Here is a 20,525-nt window from a genome sequence, read left to right on the forward strand (position 1 = left end):
TTTACATGTTATTTTGTAAAGAAGAAAAATGTTGACAAAGGAAATGGCAAAACATGACAGAAAGATGAGAGATATGGGAATGTGGTTCATGGTCTGACTTAGACCATGTAGACTTACTAGGATGAAATCTGAAATGCAGGGAGTACACTGAGTGTATGTTTGCAGGGAACTTAATGTTCAGGGCCTCTGCCACAGGCTACCTCTGTGAGCAGATGAGAGGCTTCTGAGAGTGTAAGCCAAATCAGTTCCGCAGCCATTCACATTCATACAAGCAGCTGCAGCTTTTACTGCCTAGCTAGCACTCATGGTGCTCTGTCAACACCTCTAATCTCTGCTCTCAAGCCTCTGTTGCACTTCTAATGGAAAGAATCCCTGAGCCAGGAGCTGAATGGGACAGCTGTGAGACTTAGCTGTTGGCTACAGGCTGTTGGGTCTACCAGCTATGGAGCCATTGTGGCTTATGAGGAGAGAGAAAAAAAAAAAAAAAGAGATAGGGGCTAGGTGCTGGTGAACTTGACTGGATGTACATGTCACAATGCACAAGGACATGGGTTTGAGCCTCCAGTTCCCACCTACAGGTAGGAAAGCTTCACGAGTGATCAAACAGGATTGCGGTGTCTCTCTGTCTCTCCATCGTCCTTTCCCTCTTGATTCCTGGCTGCCTCTATCCAATAAATAAAGATGATAATAAAAAAAAACAACTTTTTTTAAAAAGAGGGAAATGAAAAAGAGCCCTTTAACAGGAATGTTCTGAAGTCATGACAGCATTCAATGAAAAACAGAGACCAAGCTACAGAAATCCATTTTACAGATGTGCTAAACCATCTAGTTTAGCAACTGGGCCTTGCTAGTAACTAGTGGGTGTAGAGTACAGGACTTACATATGTGAGTTTACAGGTTCAATTCCTGACACTAAACATACCAGAGTGCTCTGTGTAAATAACAGGGAGTCAAGCAGTAGTGCAGCAGTTCGAGCCCCCAGCTGCCTGGCTCTTCACCTGCGGGGGAGTTGCTTCACAAGTGGTGAAGCAGATCTGTAGGTGTCTTTCTCTCCCCCCTGTATTCCCTTCCTCTCTCGATTTCTCTCTGTCCTATCCAACAGCAATGACATCAATAACAACAACAACAACAACAAAACAAGGGCAACAAAAGAGAATAAATAAATAAATATGTTTTAAAAAAGTAAATGAGAGGGAGAGAGAGAGAGAGGACCTGGGGAGAAGGTGGTGGTTCAGATGGTTGAGCTCCTAAGTTACCATGCTCAAGGATCAGAGTTCAAGTCCCTGGTCCCCACCTGCAGGGGGTTAAGCTTCACAAGTGGTGAAGCAGTGCGTGCTGCAGATATTTTTCTTTTCCCCATCTCTATCTCCCCTCTCCTCCTTAATTTCTCTCCGTCTTATCAATAAATAATAAAGTTAAATATTTTTAAGAAGAACCCATTTTATAAAGTAATGTATATCTGTAAGAACAGGAAAAAAATAAGCTTACTGGAAATGAAAATCACAATTTAGTAAAAGAGTATTTCAGAAACTTAAAGGTATGGGTTTTATGTATGTTTATTTGACATCATTCTTTACAACTATGAAACACTACAGAGAGTCTAAATAAAAGTTATAAAGGCATTTGGAGGGTGGGGATGGAGCTACAGGGAATGCACATGATTCGAAATGTATTCCATTCTAGGTTGGATTCCACCCCCTCACCGAAAGAATAAAAAAGTCATTAAAATTCTCAAATGAAGTGGCTGCAGAGATAGCTCACCTGGGAGAAGGCTTGCTCTGCCAGACTTCTGACATAGTTTGAACCCTGGGCGCTCTATGAGAGGTGCTATGGTGCTGATTAGCTTTGGTTTATGGTGGTGGGGAGATTGAACCTGGGACTTTGGAGCCTCAGGCATGAGAGTCTCTTTGCATAACCATTATGCTACCTACCCCTGCCCCCTGTTTCTTTTTCTACCTGAAAAGGTCAGCAGAGTGGTAAAGTCCCAGAGACAAAATAAGAAATAAATCATACAATTCCTATAATATACTGTTGTAGATTTGCACACTAGTTGATACTAGTTGTTTATTTATTTATTTATTTATTTATTTATTTTTTGAGTGGTTGAAAGTCTTATGTACTTTTGTTTTCTTCCTTGAAACTAAAGCACAGTAAGCAATGCTACAGGTTGTCAGAAAAGTCATGATGCATTTTTGCAACAGAGAACGCAGAAAAAATGTCATGACTTTTCTGACAACCCAATATTACGTCGCAATCACCTTAAGAACAAGATTGAGAAATGATTAGTTGAACACGTATTCAAAACAATAATTGGGATGCATTTTTAAAAAGTGCATCTATATCTATATCTTCTATTATCTATATCTTCTATTAAAGTGCATCTATATCTTCTATTATTAGTGCATCTATATCTTCTAAAAGTGCATCTATATCTTCTATATCATCTATATCTTCTATTAATAATTGGGATGCCATTTTTAAAAAGTGCATCTATATCTTCTATTATCTATATCTTCTATATCTTCTATTAACAAGATTGAGAAATGATTAGTTGAACACGTATTCAAAACAATAATTGGGATGCCATTTTTAAAAGTGCATCTATATCTTCTATTATATCTTCTAAATTTACTTAATATTTATGATGAATAACTAAGATCATATATTGTTAATATTAGTAATAACTTTAAAAAGTACCTTGATCTTTGTGTTTCTAAAATTTTCCCCAGTCCATTTATTGACCTGAAATAAAAAGATAAATTTTCAGAGGACAAAAAGGTAAGAAAATGTTAAACCTTTATTTAAAAAGTACACCAGGCACCTTATTCTAAGATAACAGGTAGGTATACACAAATATATCTGAGGCTAGAAAAATAAAAAGTCCAGAAAAACAAAACCCACATTTTCACATTTAATTCTTTTTTTTTTTTTTTTTTTATCATAAATAAGGATAGACCACTGAGGAGTTAAGACGTGAACTGTAAATTGTACTGCCCAACAGGGGTTAAACTGGATTTTTTTCAAGATTTTTATTAGTGACTTAATACTGATTTACAAAATTACAAGATAACTGAGGTATAATTCCATACTGTTCCCTGCACCAGAGTTCTGTGTTCCCATGCTTTTTGTCCATTTTTTCTACAGTCCTGCCTTTGTTTCCTTTCTAAGTCACACCTACACCTATTACTACTTCTGAGTGTCCTTCCTTTTTTCCTCTTCTCTCTGATAAGGGAAACAGTCCCTGGTTTCCTCTGGTGTTTTCTAAAGTTGCCTTTCAGTGATGGTATAAAAACAAGACTCCTGGTGACAAGCACTTCAGGCCCGGTGACATTAGGGTTCAGAACCCTTTGGTCTTCTTCTATCATTTCCCTCTCTGGGAGTATGGACCAAATTTCTTTTTGGGGTGCAAAAAGTGGAAGTTCTGGCTTCTGTAATTGCTTCTCCATTGGACATGGACATTGGCAAGTTGATCCAGACCCTTAATATTAAACTGTGATTTTATTTTATTTTATTTTATTTTATTTTATTTTATTTTATTTTATTTTATTTTATTTTCCTCCAGGGTTATTGCTGGGCTCGGTGTCTGCACCATGAATCCACCGCTCCTGGAGGTCATTTTTTCCCTCTTTTTGTCGCCCTTGTTGTTGTAGCCTCATTATTATTGGTTATTATTATTGCCATTGTTGATGTTGTTCGTTGTTGGATAGAACAGAGAGAAATGGAGAGAAGAGGGGAAGACAGAGAGGGGGAGAGAAAGATAGACACCTGCAGACCTGCTTCACCACCTATGAAGTGACTCCCCTGCAGGTGGGGAGCCGGGGGCTCCAACCGGAATCCTTACGCTTGTCCCTGTGCTTTGTGCCACATGCGCTTAAACCACTGCCACCGCCTGACCCCCTTATTATTTTTTTTTAGATAAAGGGAGGGAGAGAGAGAGAGAGAGAGAGAGAGAGAGAGAGAGACCACAGTAGCAAAGCTTCCCTTTTTTGGTGTGTGTGTGTGTGCACACACACGCACACGCACACGCACACACACACACCATTTTTATTGGACAGAGAGAATGGAAGACAGAGAAGGAGAGAAAATGACAAACACCTGCAGACTTACTTTGCAGGCTGTGGAGTGTTCCCCCTGCAGGTGGGGAGTGGAGACTCAAACCCGGATTCTTACACTTAGTACTATGTGTGCTTAACCAGGTGTGCCAAAGCCCGGACCCCCAAAGCTTAATTCAATATAGTGGAAGGCATGCTTAAGTCTGGGTGCTCACATGGCAAAGCAGTGTACTATCCAAGTGAGCTACTTTGCCAACCCCCTTTAAAAAGAAATTGTGATTTGTAAAGAGACTCACAGTCAGTAATTCTACTGTTCTAAACAGAACAAATAAACCAAAATGTTGTATTGCTTCCTAACTCCCCCCCCCAACACCAAGAACACCAGGTTCTTCCATAGCACAGCCTCCTCAGCCCCCCGAGTAGGAGCTCTGCACACTATGTGAGTCCTCCCTTCATTTTTGGATGATGTAACAGGGCTCCCTTCTTATGGCATCAACATTATTTGTTAAATTATTTTCAGCAATACTGTATACCTTATTTATCTTTAAAACAACAGTTGCATTTTTTTAAACTGATTTAATAATGATCAACAAGACCGTAGGATAAAAGGGGGGCAATGCCACACAATTCCCACCACCAGAGTTCCATATCCCACCCCCTCCATTGGAAGCTTTCCTATTCTTTATCCCTCTCAGAGCATGGACTCAGGATTACTAGGGGTGCAGACAGTGGAAGGTCTGGCTTCTGTAATTGCTTCTCCACTGGACATGAGTGTTGATAGGTTGATTCATGTTCCCAACCTGTTTCTACCTTTCCCTGGTATGGTCACCTGCCAAGAACTTTTGCCACTTATTCAGGCTTGTTCTCATGGATCAGGCTTCCCATATACAATGATTATCAGGGAAGGCTTTCCACTATTTCTTTTTTCTGTTTTATGGAAGTCTTAATTTTCTCTTTTCAAATACATTATAGCCTGATGACTTTTTCCTCTCAAAAGTTTCTCTTCTCCTATTTCCCAAATTTAATTCCAATTCAATTACAAGTCTGATACACAGTGAAGATTAAAAAGTCAAAAACACCTATAAGGTGCTTTTTCTCTTCTTTTCTTCCTTCCTTCCTTCCTTCCTTTCTTTCTTTCTTTTTTCTTTTTTTGTTTAATCAGAGCACTGCTCCACTCTGGTTTATGGTGGTGGAGGGGATTGAACCTGGAACCTTGGAGCCTCAGGCATGAAAGACTCTTTGCATAACCATTATGCTATCTACCCCTACGAATGTGCTACTTCCAATTTTTTTTTCTGATATTGTTTTACAGTCCATGCCATCAACAAGTTGGGTAACAGTCAGTGTCGTTGAAGTTTTTTTTCCTCTTTTTCTATTTTATTCAATAGAACAGCGAGAAATTGAGAGGGGAGAGAGAGACAGGGAGGGAGAGAGAAAGACACCTGAAGACCTGCTTCACCACTTGTAAAGTGTCCCCACTACAGGTGGGGAGTGGTGGTTTTGACCCTGGGTCCTTACACATAGCACTATGTGCACTTAACCAGGTGCGCTACCACCTGGCCCCCTCACTGAGTTTTTTCTGTGGGGATAGGAAAAAATCCAGTAATAGTAAGGCTTGATTTTATGACATTAAAAGGGGGAGGGTGGTCCAGGCAGTGGCACACGTAGGTTAAGCACACACATCACAGTGTGCAAGGACCCAGGTTCAAGCCCTGGTCCCCATATGCAGGAGGAAAGCTTTACAAATGGTGAAGTAGGGCTGCAAGCACCTCTCTCTGTACCTTTCCCACTCTACTTCCCCCTCCCTTTCAATTTCTCTGTCTCTATTCCAATAAAAAAAAAAGTTTGCTATATATATATTATGTTCTCCTATCTAGCAACCACAGTGATGTACAGGATTTTGAGAAGAGAAATTTAATTTTAAATCCAAGTACTGCTCAGCCCTAGTTTATGGCAGTGCTGGGAACTGACCTTGGAGGCTCAGACATGAAAGTCTTTTTGCATAACTATTACGCTATCTCCCCAAGTCCTGAGAAGCAAAATTAGAAGACCAGTATCAAATAGTGGTGGGATAATCTTCATACACTATTATTCCAGACTTTGCTTTTTGCCTCCAGGGTTATTGCCGGGGCTCAGTGCCTGCACCACAAATCCACTGCTCCTGGAGGCCATTTTTTCCCCTTTTGTTGCCCTTGTTGTCTTATCACTGTTGTGGTTATTATTATTATTGTTGCTGTCGTTGGACAGGACAGAGAGAAATCAAGAGAGGAGGGCAGGACAGAGGGGGAGAGAAAGATAGACACCTGCAGACCTGCTTCACCATCTGTGAAGCGACTCCCCTGTAGGTGGGGAGCCAGGGGCCCGAACTGGGATCCTTATGCCGGACTTGTGCTTTGTGCCATGTGAGCTTAACCTGCTGCGCTACCACCAGACTCTCCAGACTTTTCAAAAACGCCAACCGTCTTTCTTTTCTTACAATTTTAATGAAATTACTATGTAAACAAAGAAAAAAATCCTGCATTCTAATAATAAAAATAACAACAAAGACTTTACTTTGTGTCAGGCACTGTGCAGTTTACCAACACAATGTCATGTAATATTCAAAGCCAATATATAAGTTGGCATAATTTTTTGGTTTTTAGATGAGACTGAAAATGGCTAAGTTTTTTATAAACATAGTGAGAAACAAACCAAAGACTAAAATCCAAGCAGATTCCAAAGCTTATGGTCTACATCCACATAAATTATTTTTTATATGACCACAGAATGTGAGCTCAGATCTACAAGGATGCAGAGGTCACATAGGCTCCTAAGCTGAATATGGGCCCCAGATCAAATCAAATTGATGGGGTTTATAGTCAACAACATTTATATATCTTTCCCATATTTGGGAGCTACTCTCTTTCCAGCCATGACATCATCTCCCCAGACAATAACTTGGATCCACCAGGATATCAGATTTCAGGCTCAGGGGAAAAAAACAATGACAACAACAACAAAAAAACTAAACCAGTATAGCCACAGGCCCTTTGGAATATAACTAAAATATGCCTACTAGCTATCTACAAAATGGAGGACCCCCCCCAACTCTTCATCTGCACTATTCCAGCCTTTAGGTTTATGATTAGTTAACAATTTGTTTGGTTTTATATGTTAACTCTCTTTTCAGCCACCAGGTTCCAGATGCTAACATGATGCCAAACAGACTTCCCTGGAAAGACAACCCCACCAATGTGTCCTGGAGCTCCAATTCCCCAGAACCCCGTCCCACTAGGGAAAGAGAGAGGTAGGCTGGGATTATGGATCGACCTGTCAATGCCCATGTTCAGCGGGGAAGCAATTACAGAAGCCAGACCTTCCACCTTCTGCATCCCACAATGACCTTGGGTCTATACTCCCAGAGGGTCAAAGAAGAGGAAAGCTATTAGGGGAGGGGATGGGATATGGAGTTCTGGTGGTGGGAATTGTATGGAGTTGTACCCCTCTTATCCTATGGTTTTGTCAGTGTTTCCTTTTTATAAATAAAATAAAATAAAAAAGGAAACAGAAAAAAAAAACCTGAGAAGATATTACTATTAGAATAAAACCAAATATATGAAAATAACAATTCATTTCTCCATAGTCATTAACCATTACAATCTCTTACAATAAATCTTACATTTTTAAATTCAACTTATAATCCATACTTTATAAAATGGTATTGATAGCTTCAAAATTTGATGTCAAGGGGATTTATAAATACCAGGTAATTTTAAGCCATCACATACTGTCATTTAAAATGACTAATAATAGGATCAGTTTGCTTGGATTGTGCTCTGCTTTGCCATAGGAATAATCCAAGTTAGAGGGCAGCACATACTACACTGAAGGAAGCTTTAGTGTTATGCTATCTCTTCCTCTCTCTCTTCCCCTTTTTCTCTCATCCCTCCCACTCTCCCTTCTCCCTCTATCTGCAAAAGCTGGTTGGAGCAGTGAAATCTCAAAGATGGCAAAAAGAGAAAAGTTATTACTAAGTTAGCAATTGCCTCTTGTATATAGCATTTGTTGCTTTAGACCTTACAAATTAATTCAAAATAAAGACCCTAAATTCCAGCCTCACTTGAAAAGTCCAACTGATTGCTGACTCAATACATATTTGTGTACCATTCATATTGTCCTATGTTTATCAGCTTTGGCCATGGACAGTGAAGTAAGTAAGAATACAGGCTTTGTGATAGTTAAGGAAAACATTAAGCAAAAGAGTTCAGGGGAAAGTATTGAGTTGGGAAAGACAGCAATAATATTTTTAGACTATATCAGGATAACAGAAATCTTGGAAAGCAAAACAGTGGATAAGGAAGGCTAATTGTAACAAACTTTAACTCTGTAGGGTCAGGACAAACTTAAAATTATGTACCTGGGAGCTAGGCGATGGTACACATGGCTGGGTGCACACATTACACTGTACAAGAGCCTGGTTCAAGTCTCCGTCCCTGCATGCAGGGGAGACCTTTTATGAGTGGTGAAACAAGTCTACAGGTGTCCCTCCCTATCCACCCCACCCCTCTCAATTTCTTTCCAACCTATCAAATAAAAACTAAATTTGAAAAAGTTGTGTACCTGATGGTTGTTCTTAATTTGTTTAAATCCTCTTCTGCAACCAAGTCAGTTTTATTGATAAGGATGATATCAGCTAGAGCAACTTGCCTAAATTAGCAAAGAACAGATGTCAAAGATAAATGTTAAGATAGTAAAAACAGAAACCGCATTCAGATCAATTAGCAGGAACTTTAGAATATTCTATATAACGATTCAATTTATCTCTAATCTACTGATCATCCTATAGATATGGTAAAATGTATATAAAATTCAGATAGCCAATAAGAATAGTCTCTTCAGACAGACTGGGAGTATGGATTGACCAGTCAACGTCCATGTTCAGCGGGGAAGCAATTACAGAAGCCAGACCTTCCACCCTCTGCAACCCACAACGACCCTGGATCCATACTCCCAGAGAGATAGAGAATGGGAAGGCTATCAGGGGGGGTGGGATGTGGAGATCGGGTTATGGGAATTGTGCAGAATTGTACCCCTCTTATTCTATGGTTTTGTTAATGTCTCCTTTCTTAAATAAATAAATAAATAAATAAATAAATAAATAAATAAAAAGAATAGTCTCTTCACTAAAATATCCCATGCAATAGTTATCATAATATTCAAAGAAATACAGATAACAGATTCATGTAAGATTAACGCAATAAACGGATTTTTAAAGCTATATTGGAATATTGAACAAGCATCTTTTGTCACTACAAATATATATATTATCTCTGTAAATAGATGTATAGAAATTAATTCAAGCTAAATATTCCAGTTGAGTGACTGAGAGATAGTCCACCCAATAGAGTGCACACTTTACTATGTCTGGGTACTTGTGTTTGAGCTCCTGGCCATCACCTGAGAGTACAGTACAAAGGGTGCTGGGACAGTACTGTAGTTTTTGTCCCCCCACCCTGTCCCCATCTTTCACCTTCTATATGAAAGAAGAGGAGGGGAGTTCCCCCAGAGCAATAGAATCACAAAGATGCAAAAAGCCTTGTGTGGGGGGGAGCAGCTGATAAAGAATGCCAAAATAACAAAATAGCTTATTATGCAACTGATCTACTTTTTACTAGCAGGAGCAGTGAAAGAAACAATTCATAGGCCAGCATAATAGCTTACTTGGATAGTGTGCCTGCTTTGCCATACACACAACCCAGGTTCCAGCCTGGCCCCAGTGTTGGAGGAAGCTTTAGTGCTGTTCTCCATTTCTGTCTCTCTCCCTCTTTCCCTTTCTCTCTCTCTCTCTCTATCTCTTTCTCTCTCTCCTCTCTGAAAAAGTTGGCCTGGAGCAGTGAAGCCTCAGTGACAACAAGAAAAAACAAACAAACAAATAGAAAGATTCTTAAAATTTTCAATACTTATAAAAATTACTATTGTTATTATTATTATTATTTTAGATACAGATAGAGAGAAGGAGAGAGAGAAAGAGAGAGAGAGAGAGCGCACCACCGTAGCACCAAAACTATCTGTACATAGAATTACAAAACGGTGGTCCAGACTCTAAAATGATAGCAAATCAATCACTTACTTGCAGTCTTTATTACTTATGTCTAGATTTAGTGACTGGCTTCTAGCTCCAAGGCTTTTTCCTATTAGCAAAAATATACTTTGGCTAGGCAAACCAATTTTAAATATCTGTAAGTCTAAAGGTAAACCTACTAGGAATACAAAAAAAAAAAAAATCATTTTCTAAAAGTCAAATTAAAACTATGTCTACATTTGTTCCTCTGCTGTTCTGTGCAACAGTGAACATTATAAATATATTATTGTTAAAGAAGGCAATGAGTCAAAGTAATCCTTAATTCCAAACAAATATGAAAACAAAAGACTGAAGTTGGTGTATTGCGCCAAAGTGAAAGGCTCTGGGGTGGGATGGGGGGTAGAATACGGGTCCTGGAAAAGGTTGACAGAGGACCTAGTGGGGCTTGTATCGTTATGTGGAAAACTGAGAAATGTTATGCATGTACAAACTATTGTATTTACTGTTGAATGTAAAACATTAATCCGCCAATAAAGGGAAAAAATAAAAAAAAGAAATATGAAAACAAGAAACTTTTTTTTTTTTTACTTTTTATTTTAGGGGGAAGAGGGAAGGGAAAGAGACAGACACACAGACAGGCAGAGAATAAAAAAGACCACAGCATCAATATACTTTAAATATGAATACCTAGTAGCTTCATTGGCAAGGCCATCAGGCTTTTCCTCTGCTAAATGCTAAACAAAAACAAAATTTGAAAAAGTTACTTGTGGTGTAACACAACTATAGTATCAATACAAAGAATTCTACTTCAATGACTCCATTCCTGCCCCTCATAAAGAGTTCAATAGTTCTTTAGTGAACACACACAAACTCAGAACCAACATTTCTATCCTCATATAATTGTTCCCTTACAGTGAACCTGTAGGATAGAGTTTTTTTTTATATACTTATTTATTGCATAGAAACAGAGAGAAATTGAGAGGGAGAGAGAGAGAAACTTGCAGCCCTGCTTCACCAGTTGTGAAGCTTTCCCCTTGAAGGTGTAGAATGGGGGCTTGAACCTGGGTCCCTGCGCACCATAATGTGCCAGGTGCACCACCACCCAGCAACTAGTGTTTCAATTTTTACAACCCATTTTATTATTTTTCTTAAAAGGAAAAACCCTCAAATTTTAAATAATATCATATAAACAGATCACTGGAGTTCAGATTTTAAACATCTTTCTTTTTATAAAACTGTTCTGGTCCTAAATATTCACTATTACTGAGACTGGGAAGACAGTACAATGGTTACGCAACTGAATTTCATGGCTGAGGCTCTGAGCTCCTAGGTTCAGTCTCCAACACTACCTTAAACCAAATCTGTGCTTTTACAAAGCTGGTAAAAACAAAAACAAAAGAATCATCTAAATAATCAATATTACTTAACAAAAGAACTGAAAAAAATATTTAAAAAAGAAACCCTGAAATTTCATTTTCTTAAAATATAACATTCTTCCTTCCATTTCTATAACCACCTCTAACACCCCACCCTAGAAACATATACAACAGAAACTTGGCACTAGGTCATCCTTCATATATACTAGAAATAAATAAGTGTGGGGTGAGCACTGTCTTCATCCTAACCTAAACGCAGCTTGTCATTCAGAAACCCACTTTTAAGTGCTTTGGTCTGTTAGCTTGATGTGCCCTCTCCAGAGACAAAGTAGGGCTAAAAAACATTCTGACGTGGACTCAAAGTGTAAGTAGTTCTCATCTAAACTGTTATTATCTTTCTATAATTCTATTTAGGTCCCTTATCAATACTATAAAGCTTTTTCACTGAACAGCATATTTAGCCTCAGTAGGTGTTCCACAATTTGTCTCTCCTCTCTTCCTGTGACACACACACACAGTGAAGAGAAAGGGAAAAGACAAGGAATCTACTGAGAGCAGTCACAGAGCCTCAGAGATAACTATGGTAGCAAAAACAAATAAATAAATCTACCTCCTATAGTTCAGAGACAGAGTATACCCATATTTTTTGCCTCCAACTGCACATTATTAAATACTTCTGCATATACTATATCATTATGACTTTATAATATTTATGGAGAATGACTATTCTCATTTTACAAAAGAAGTCAAACCTCAATCTTTCACCATAACAAGATATCCAATTATAGAGCTTTTTTTTAAATTGAAAACATGCTCAGCAGCATGGTATATATACACAATGGAATAATATTCAGCTATTAAACATGGTGACTTTACTGTTTTCAGTTGGTCTTGGATGGACTTTGAAAAATTCATGTTAAGTGAAATAAGTCAGAAACAGAAGGATAAATATGAGATAATCCCACTCTCAGGCAGAAGTTGAAAAACAAGATCAGAAGAGAAAACACAAGTAGAATCTGAGCTGGAATTGGTGTATTGCAACAAAGTAAAAGACTCTGGGGTGGGTATGGGGGAGAATACAAATCCAAGAAGGATGACAGAGGGCCTAGTGGGGGTTGTATTGTTATATGGAAAACTGGGAAATGTTATGCATGTACAAACTATTGCATTTACTGTCGAATATAAAACATTAATTCCCCAATAAAGAAATTAAAAAAAAAAGAAAACATGCTCAGCAGCAGTAAAAGGAATATAAATTTTAAATCCTGATATAAACCCTCTATGTGAAATAAATGGACAATGTATGTCACATAAATGTTAGTTATCATATATGTACATATAGCATAAAAATCACCTAAAATATTTTCAAGATTATTTCAATAAACCAGTTTCACAATTCAAGAAGAGATAGTTGTTTGTTATAGCCTAAAATCTAAGAGCAAGTTGGATATATATCATATATATACAGCCTCCAGAGTTATCGCTGGGGCTCAGTATGGTGCCTACACTACAAATCCACTACTCCTGTAGGCTTCCCCCTCCCCCCATTTTGTTGCCCTTGTTGTTGTTGATGTTATTGCTATTGTTACTGTTGGACAGGACAGAAAGAAATAAAGACAAGGGAAGACAGAGAGGGGGAGACAAAGATAGACACCTACAGACCTGCTACACTGTTTGTGTAGCAGTCCCCCTGCAGGTAGAGAGCTGGACTGGACAGGGAGACTTGTATGGGTCCTTGTGCTTCATGCCATGTACACTTAAACTTCTGTGCTATCTCCCGGCCCCCAAGTTGGCAATAATTTTACGTCATAAAATCTAAAAGAAAACCTTTTTCTTTTAAGAAATTAACCAGGGTGGAGGGTAAATAGCATAATGGTTATGCAAGCAGATTCTCATGCCTGAGGCTCCAAAGTCCCAGGTTCTGTCCCCTATACCACCACAAGCCAAAGCTGGTTAAAAAAAAAAAAAAATTAACCAAATTCTATTCAGGAGAGAACAAAACTAAGATAACAGTTGTCATGTATTGATTTCTATTAGTCATAAAACTATAAATTCAATAGCAAACCCATTTTGAAATTATGATAGCCACAATACTTTGAGACTATTATTTAAAAAACTAAGTTCACTATTCTTTCCTGGCTGAGGTTATAGATATGCAATTTTATGTTCTAATAAGAATAAGGTGGTTACAGACACTGAATGTGTCTAGCAAATATGTGCTGAATGAACTTTAGCTAATATTCAACTACTTACTGACACAGATAAGTAAATGTTGCTATATAAAAAACAATATTCATCAACAAATCCCTTTCTATTCAGTGTAACTGAACTCAAAGATTTATTTGGCAAAGGATTTTCTTTTCTTTTTCTTTTTTTTTTTTTTGCCTCCAGGGATATTGCTGGGGCTCAGTGCCTACACCATGAATCCACTGCTCCTGGAGGCCAATTTTCCCTTGTTTGTCGCCCTTGCTATGGTTACTATTATTATTATTGATGTCGTTCATTGTTGGATAGGACAGAAAGAAATGGAGAGAGGAGGGGAAGACAGAGAGGGAGAGAGAAAGATAGACACCTGCAGACCTGCTTCACCGCCTGTGAAGCGACTCCCCTGCAGATGGGGAGCCGGGGGCTCCAACCGGGATCCTTTTGCTGATCCTTGTGCTTTGTGCCACGTGCACTTAACCCGCTGCGCTACCACCTTACCCCCTTGGCAAGGGATTTTCATGTAAACAATCCTTTAGCATTGAATTTCTTTTAAGTATCATATATATTTTTTCCAAGTATTGCAATGCAGGCCTTTTAAAGGTTTTGTTTTCACAAGAGCTTAAGATTACTTGGGTGAACAATTGGTAGGGCAGAAAAATATGGTAAGACAATTAGAGAACTATTAAAGTTTTCATACCTGAATAGAACTAATAAAACAGTAGTTCCACAATGTAACTCATTTAAAAAAAATATTTATTAATTAATGAGAAAGACAGGAGAGGAGAGACCCAGACATCACTCTGGTAGATAAGCTGCCAGGGACTGAACTCAGGACCTCATGCTTCAGAGTCCTACTCTTTAAAGAATGTTATGAAAATTTCTTATGTTTTATCCACTGCACCACTTCCCAGACCACTATAACTCATGTTTTTTAATACATTTACTTTTCCAAAAGATTAGAAATCTTCAATCAAAGCTAAGTGGGATAGACTCACAACTGATTACACTCCCAGGTCGTCAGAAGTATCAAATATGAAAATACGTTAAAACTTCCCCCAAGGGGCTGGGCACACCTGATTGAGCGCACATGTTACTATGCGCAAAGACCCAGGTTCGAGGCCCCAGTCCCCATCTGCAGGGGGAAAGCTTCACAAGCGGTGAAGCAGTGTTACAGGCGTCTCTCTGTCTCTCTCCCCATCTCCCCCTACCCTCTCAATTTCTGGCTGTATCCATCTGACAAATAAAGATAATAAAAATAAAATAAAATAAAAAACTTCCCCCAAATAAAAAGCTACTCTGGACTTTGGGCTGATGTCATCTCTGGACATCAGCTCAAAATTTCATGCAATTTCCTATAACATTCTAAGTGAAACTTTGAAAACAAAAATCAGCATGTTTAATTCAAGACATTTTTTTCCTACAATATAAGTGATTGGTTAGTAAATCAAATTATCTCCATTATAAAAATTTAAATGGAAATTTCATACTTATTCTACATTTTTAAATAAGGCAAAAAAACTTCTGCAAAAAAATCTGTATATCCAGAGTATCCATCATCTCTGTTGTGGTTTTTGATTACATATTTAAAGAGACAAAAAAAAAAATCCTTTTATGGTACAGAAACTTTTCAGTTTGATGTATTACATCAAAGCAAAGGATTTGGGGGAAGTGAGGGGGAGGGGGAGGATTAAGGGGTGCTGGTGTCCAGGTACATGAGGTGGAAAAGAACCTAAATTCGGGGAGAAAATGTTGGTAGACACCATGGGGAGTTAAGAAATTGTACCCATGTGTCAATGACTCCAGTATTGAGCCCCCCAATAAAGTGTACTTAACCTCCCAATAATGTGACTAATAAAAAGTTAAAAAAAAAAAAGACAAAAATCATTTTGGCACTAATTAATGCAACATACCCAAATGTTATGTTCAATTTTCCAATTTAGCAAAATTAAAGATTGAAAGGAATCATTTGAAATAATACTATCATAAGTATAACTTTATTTTTTTAAAGATTTATTTAATATGTTTACTTAGGGGAATAGTAGCTTCTAAGACAGTTTCTTATCCTTCCATAGTAGAGGAGTCTGCACACCAATCCTATCACCACATTAGGTCCTCCTTCACCACTGTGCACTGGTCCCATGATGTCCCAGTACCGTCCCCTTGCCCCTCTGCCCCACTCTCCTTGCTGCAACAAATCAAGTCTAGTCCAAGTTTCATCTCGTGTTTTGCCTTTTAGATACAACTTTAATAAGGGCTACAGAGTATCCTTTTATTTTATATTTATTTATTTTTTAATTTTCAAATTTTTATATTTATTTTCCCTTTTGTTGCCCTTGTTTTTTCCATTGTTGTTGTAGTTATTATTGTTGTTGTTATTGATGTCGTCATTGTTAGATAGGACAGAGAGAAATGGAGAGAGGAGGGGAAGACAGAGAGGGGGAGAGAAAGACAGACACCTGCAGACCTGCTTCACCACCTGTGAAGCAACTCCCCTGCAGGTGGGGAGCCGGGGGCTCCAACCGGGATCCTTTTGCTGGTCCTTGTGCTTCCTGCCATGAGCAGTTAACCCACTGCTTACTGCCTGACTCCCTAGAGTATCCTTTTCTAAAGAAATATAAATAAAATGAACTAAAAGAAATAAAAGAAAAAACACTGCTGCAGACCAAAGTGGAACAAAGATATCTGTCTAATACCAAAAAAAAGAAGAAAAGCAAGCAAGCAAGCAATTTCTTTCTGATAGATTGGTTATGCTATTTTAGCTTTATAAAATTATTGCATAATGTCAGTCTATTTATTTTTCTGGTCTTTTTCAAGCCAAATTGTTTTCTGACTCAATTGTTCCAAGGGCTTGTGCAATATAATAGAAGAACCAAAAAGAAACCTCTCGTTTGACCTTTTCTGTGTAACTTCATTCATTGATTCTATTGCACTAAACACTGTCACATTTGTAGAACTGAAAAAAACAATGTCAGTGACCTGGGTGTCAAGTCCTGAGAAGAGAGAGCTGTCATTTGAAGTTGTCCAATTCTTTGCCCATGATTAAAAAATGAATATTTCAGACCAATAGGTGACAATCCCATTAGAGTGATAGCCTGTGATATCAATTACCACTTCAGTTTCAATCTGGCTGGCTGGCCACAGGGTACCATTTCTCAGCTTTACTTGTGATGGGCTGGCTCTGTGAAGCATGACACCCTCAAATTGCTGCCCATTATCCAAGTGTCATTCCTTGTACTGCCTCAGAATTCCCTGAATCACAAGCAGCTACTGAGGTCAAGCTTTGCAACCAGAGGAATTGGACAAGTTGGCAAATTCTTTATATAAAGGAAAAGTTATTTATCTGTCATCTAACTTAGAAAATCTAAAGTTTCCATTAGCCTGACAGTATGTCAGTTTTGTGTAGGTATATTGATTTAAAAATTTAAGAGGTTTTATCAAGGTGGCATGAGGTCAGACATTTACTACATATGCATTATTCAGCATGTTGTTTTGTTATTTTGGCCTCTATAACACTGATAATAGATTCTATTTAACTCTTCTCCACACCCAAATATACACATAAAATTATTTCTATAATGATAAATACACAGTTAACTTTGCATGATATTTTAGGCTTATCCAAGAAAATAAAATGAAAAGTTTAAACTGTTATTTACTCCCCAAGTTTTCCAAATATAGTATGAAACAAATTTGTATGGGAGACTGACTCAAACATGTCTATAATTAACATTCAAAATGAAGAACTTGACGTTGGGGGGGGGGGACTACCTCCATAAACATTTTGTTGGAAATACAATTTCAGAATAACAAAAGAGTTTTTTTGAGTATAAGTTTAATACCTAAGGATCTTTCTTTGATTTTTAAAATTATCAATACATTTGCACTTAAATGTATTTAAGGCAGGAAAGGTGGATATCCCCAAACTTCTCAAACTAGGGTGCCATAACCCTAACAGACTGAAGGGTTAATGAAGGAGCATTGGTCCACGTTGGCAAGCTTGCTACATATTCCTAGAGGATAACTTCATTGAGGGTTTGGAAGAAAAAGAAGCTTTTTCAAATTGAAATCATCTAGGGATAGAATAGAAAACTGACATGAATTTTTAAATATTAAATTGAACTTCTATTAAATGGTTACTTTGGATATTATCTGTACCCCCAGACTGGGACCTAGAGATGAGGGTAATTTCATTCTCTAAAACTGAGATTTAAGTGCATTTGAGAAAAAAAAAATGCATATGAGGGCCTCAGTCTATAAAAACATATAAAAAATATTCAAAGCAAGATGCTTTTAAATAGTGAGTTTCGGGGGCTGGGCGGTAGCACAGTGGGTTAAGTGCACAGAGTGCAAAGCGCAAAGACCAGAGCAAGGATCTCGATTTGAGCCCTCAGCTCCCCACCTGCAGGGGGGTTCGCTTGGCAAGTGGTGAAGCAGGTATGCAGGTGTCTTTCTCTCCCCCTCTATCTTCCCCTCCTATCTTGATTTCTCTATGTCCTATCTGATGATAACAACAACAGCTATAACAACAATAACAATAGCAGCAACAAGGGCAACAAAATGGGAAAAATGGCCTCCAGGAGCAGTGGATTCATAGTGGTGGCACTGAGCCCCAGCAATAACCCTGGAGGCAAGAAAAAAAAAGTGAGTTTCTTCTCACTAGCCCTATGTACAAATCAAAATAAGAAAAGCAATATTTTTTAAAACTTACTTATCTCCAGTTAGTGCTCACAGCACTTTAACAAGAAAATTGGTTTTCCAATAAACTTATTGAGCTTATTTTCCTCTATCAAAATATATTAATAATAGGGTTCAATTTTAGTGGAGTTATACATGCCAAACTTTACTGACTAATCTTATATTCTCATTCCAAAATATTATACTTACAACTTTTACCAGAGAGTAATAAAAGATAAAATAATAAGACACACAAATCTATTGTGCAAGATACCAGTACTTTTAAAAGAATGAAAATTTCAAATGGATGTAAACAGAGAAAAATAATACAATCTAATTTAACGTACACAGTTTTTAACAAATAATTAGAATATATAGCAATCTTTTTCACTTACTTTTAATCCATATTTTGAATCAACAACAGTTATGATGCCTACAAAGGAATAAATTGTTTAAACATTTTTATACTTCAGAATAAAAATTAAAAATAACCTATTGGGGGCTCGGGCGGTAGTGCAATGTGTTAGGCGCACATGGTGAAAAGCACAAGGACTGGCGTAAGGATCCTGGTTTGAACCCCCAGCTCCCCATCTGCATGGGAGATGCTTCACAGGTGGTGAAGCAGGTCTGCAGGTGTCTTTCTTTCCCCCTTTCTGTCTTCCCCATCTCCATTTCTCTCTGTCCTATCCAACAACAACGACATCAACAACAACAATAATAACCACAACAACAAAACAACAAGGCCAAGAAAAGGGAAAATAAATAATAAAAAAATAATAATAACCTATTTCAGTTCTCCAATTTTACTCAATAAAACAAAATAGTTTTTTCTAATATTTATTTTATTTATTTATTCCCTTTTGTTGGCCTTGTTTTACTGTTGTAGTTATTATTGTTGTCGTCATTGTTGGATAGGACAGAGAGAAATGGAGAGAGGAGGGTAAGACAGAGAGGGGTAGAGAAAGATAGAAACCTGAAGATCTGCTTCACTGCTTGTGAAGCGACTCCCCAGAAGGTGGGGAGTCAAGGGTTCTGACCGGGATCCTTATGCCGGTTCTTGCACTTTGCGCCACCTGTGCTTAACCCGCTGCGCTACAGCCTGACTCCCCAACAAAATAGTTCTTATCTTGCCAACACGGCAGCTTAGTTCAATTTGATTAAGAAATAAGATAGGGAGTAGGACGATAGCCCAGTGGGTTAAGCGCACGTGGCGCAAAGCGCAAGGACCAGCGTGAGGATCCCAGTTCGAGCCCCCGGCTCCCCACCTGCAGAAGAGTCACTCACTTCACAGACGGTGAAGCAAGTCTGCAAATGTCTGTCTTTCTCTCTCCCTCTCTGTCTTCCCCTCCTCTCTCCACTTCTCTCTGTTGTATACAAAAACAACAACAACAACAACAACAATAACTACAATAATAAAACAAAAGGGAGTAAATAAATAAATATTTAAAAAAGAAAAAATAAGATATACCTATTTTAGATTAATAAAATGTAAAATAAACATCCTAAATTAAATAAGTAAATAAGACAAAGTAATAAATAAGAAAAAAAATTTCTGGTTTTTAAAAACTTATAGTCCAAAATATGACAAACAAATTTCATACTATACAGTAAGATGTGAAGTACACAAGACAGGTTATTTTTATTTAATCAAAATAAAGACTTTGCTTAGGGTTTAAATGTGTGCTTAACAAATCTGAGGTTATCTTATACCTAACATTTTCACCAAGTCTGACAAATGTTTTACATAACATACACCAGTTTCCAAATGATTATCTTTTTTTGTCTACAGGGTTATCACTGGGGCTCAGTGTGTACTACAAATCCATTGCTCCTGTGGCCATTTCTTTTTCTTTTTCATTCAATTTTTTGGATAGGACAGCGAGAAATTGAGACGGGAGAGGAAGATAGAGAGGGAGAAAGATAGACACCTGCAGACACTGCTTGTGAAGATAGACACTGCTTGTGAAGTGACACCCCCTGTAGGTGGGGAGACGGATGCTCAAACCAGGATCCTTGAGTGGGTCCTTGCACTTAGTACTATGTGTGCTTAAGCAGGTGCACCACCTCCCACCCCCCAAATGATTAGCAATCTCTAAACATATATGCTAAATTTTTCAAAGGATAATCACAGAATAAGTTTAATTATAGCTAAGAAAT

General features: G+C 37.9%; 1 protein-coding gene across 2 annotated transcripts in view; it reads right to left on the minus strand.

Moving 5' to 3' along the window:
• Positions 1-20,525, minus strand: part of ZNG1A (Zn regulated GTPase metalloprotein activator 1A) — a 50,027-nt gene that overhangs the window by 13,158 nt on the left and 16,344 nt on the right. Inside the window, exons 5-8 of one of the 2 annotated variants that reach the window (XM_060199757.1) lie at positions 18,764-18,801; positions 10,801-10,847; positions 8,652-8,738; positions 2,698-2,742 (exon numbers count right to left, since the gene is read on the minus strand). In XM_060199757.1, coding sequence (XP_060055740.1) covers positions 2,698-2,742; positions 8,652-8,738; positions 10,801-10,847; positions 18,764-18,801 — 217 coding nt within the window. The remainder of the gene's footprint in view (positions 1-2,697; positions 2,743-8,651; positions 8,739-10,800; positions 10,848-18,763; positions 18,802-20,525) is intronic. The other variant, XM_060199756.1, reaches the window with a different exon arrangement.

This window comes from Erinaceus europaeus, chromosome 10 (genome assembly GCF_950295315.1).
Source record: "Erinaceus europaeus chromosome 10, mEriEur2.1, whole genome shotgun sequence".
Lineage (NCBI taxonomy): Eukaryota > Metazoa > Chordata > Mammalia > Eulipotyphla > Erinaceidae > Erinaceus > Erinaceus europaeus.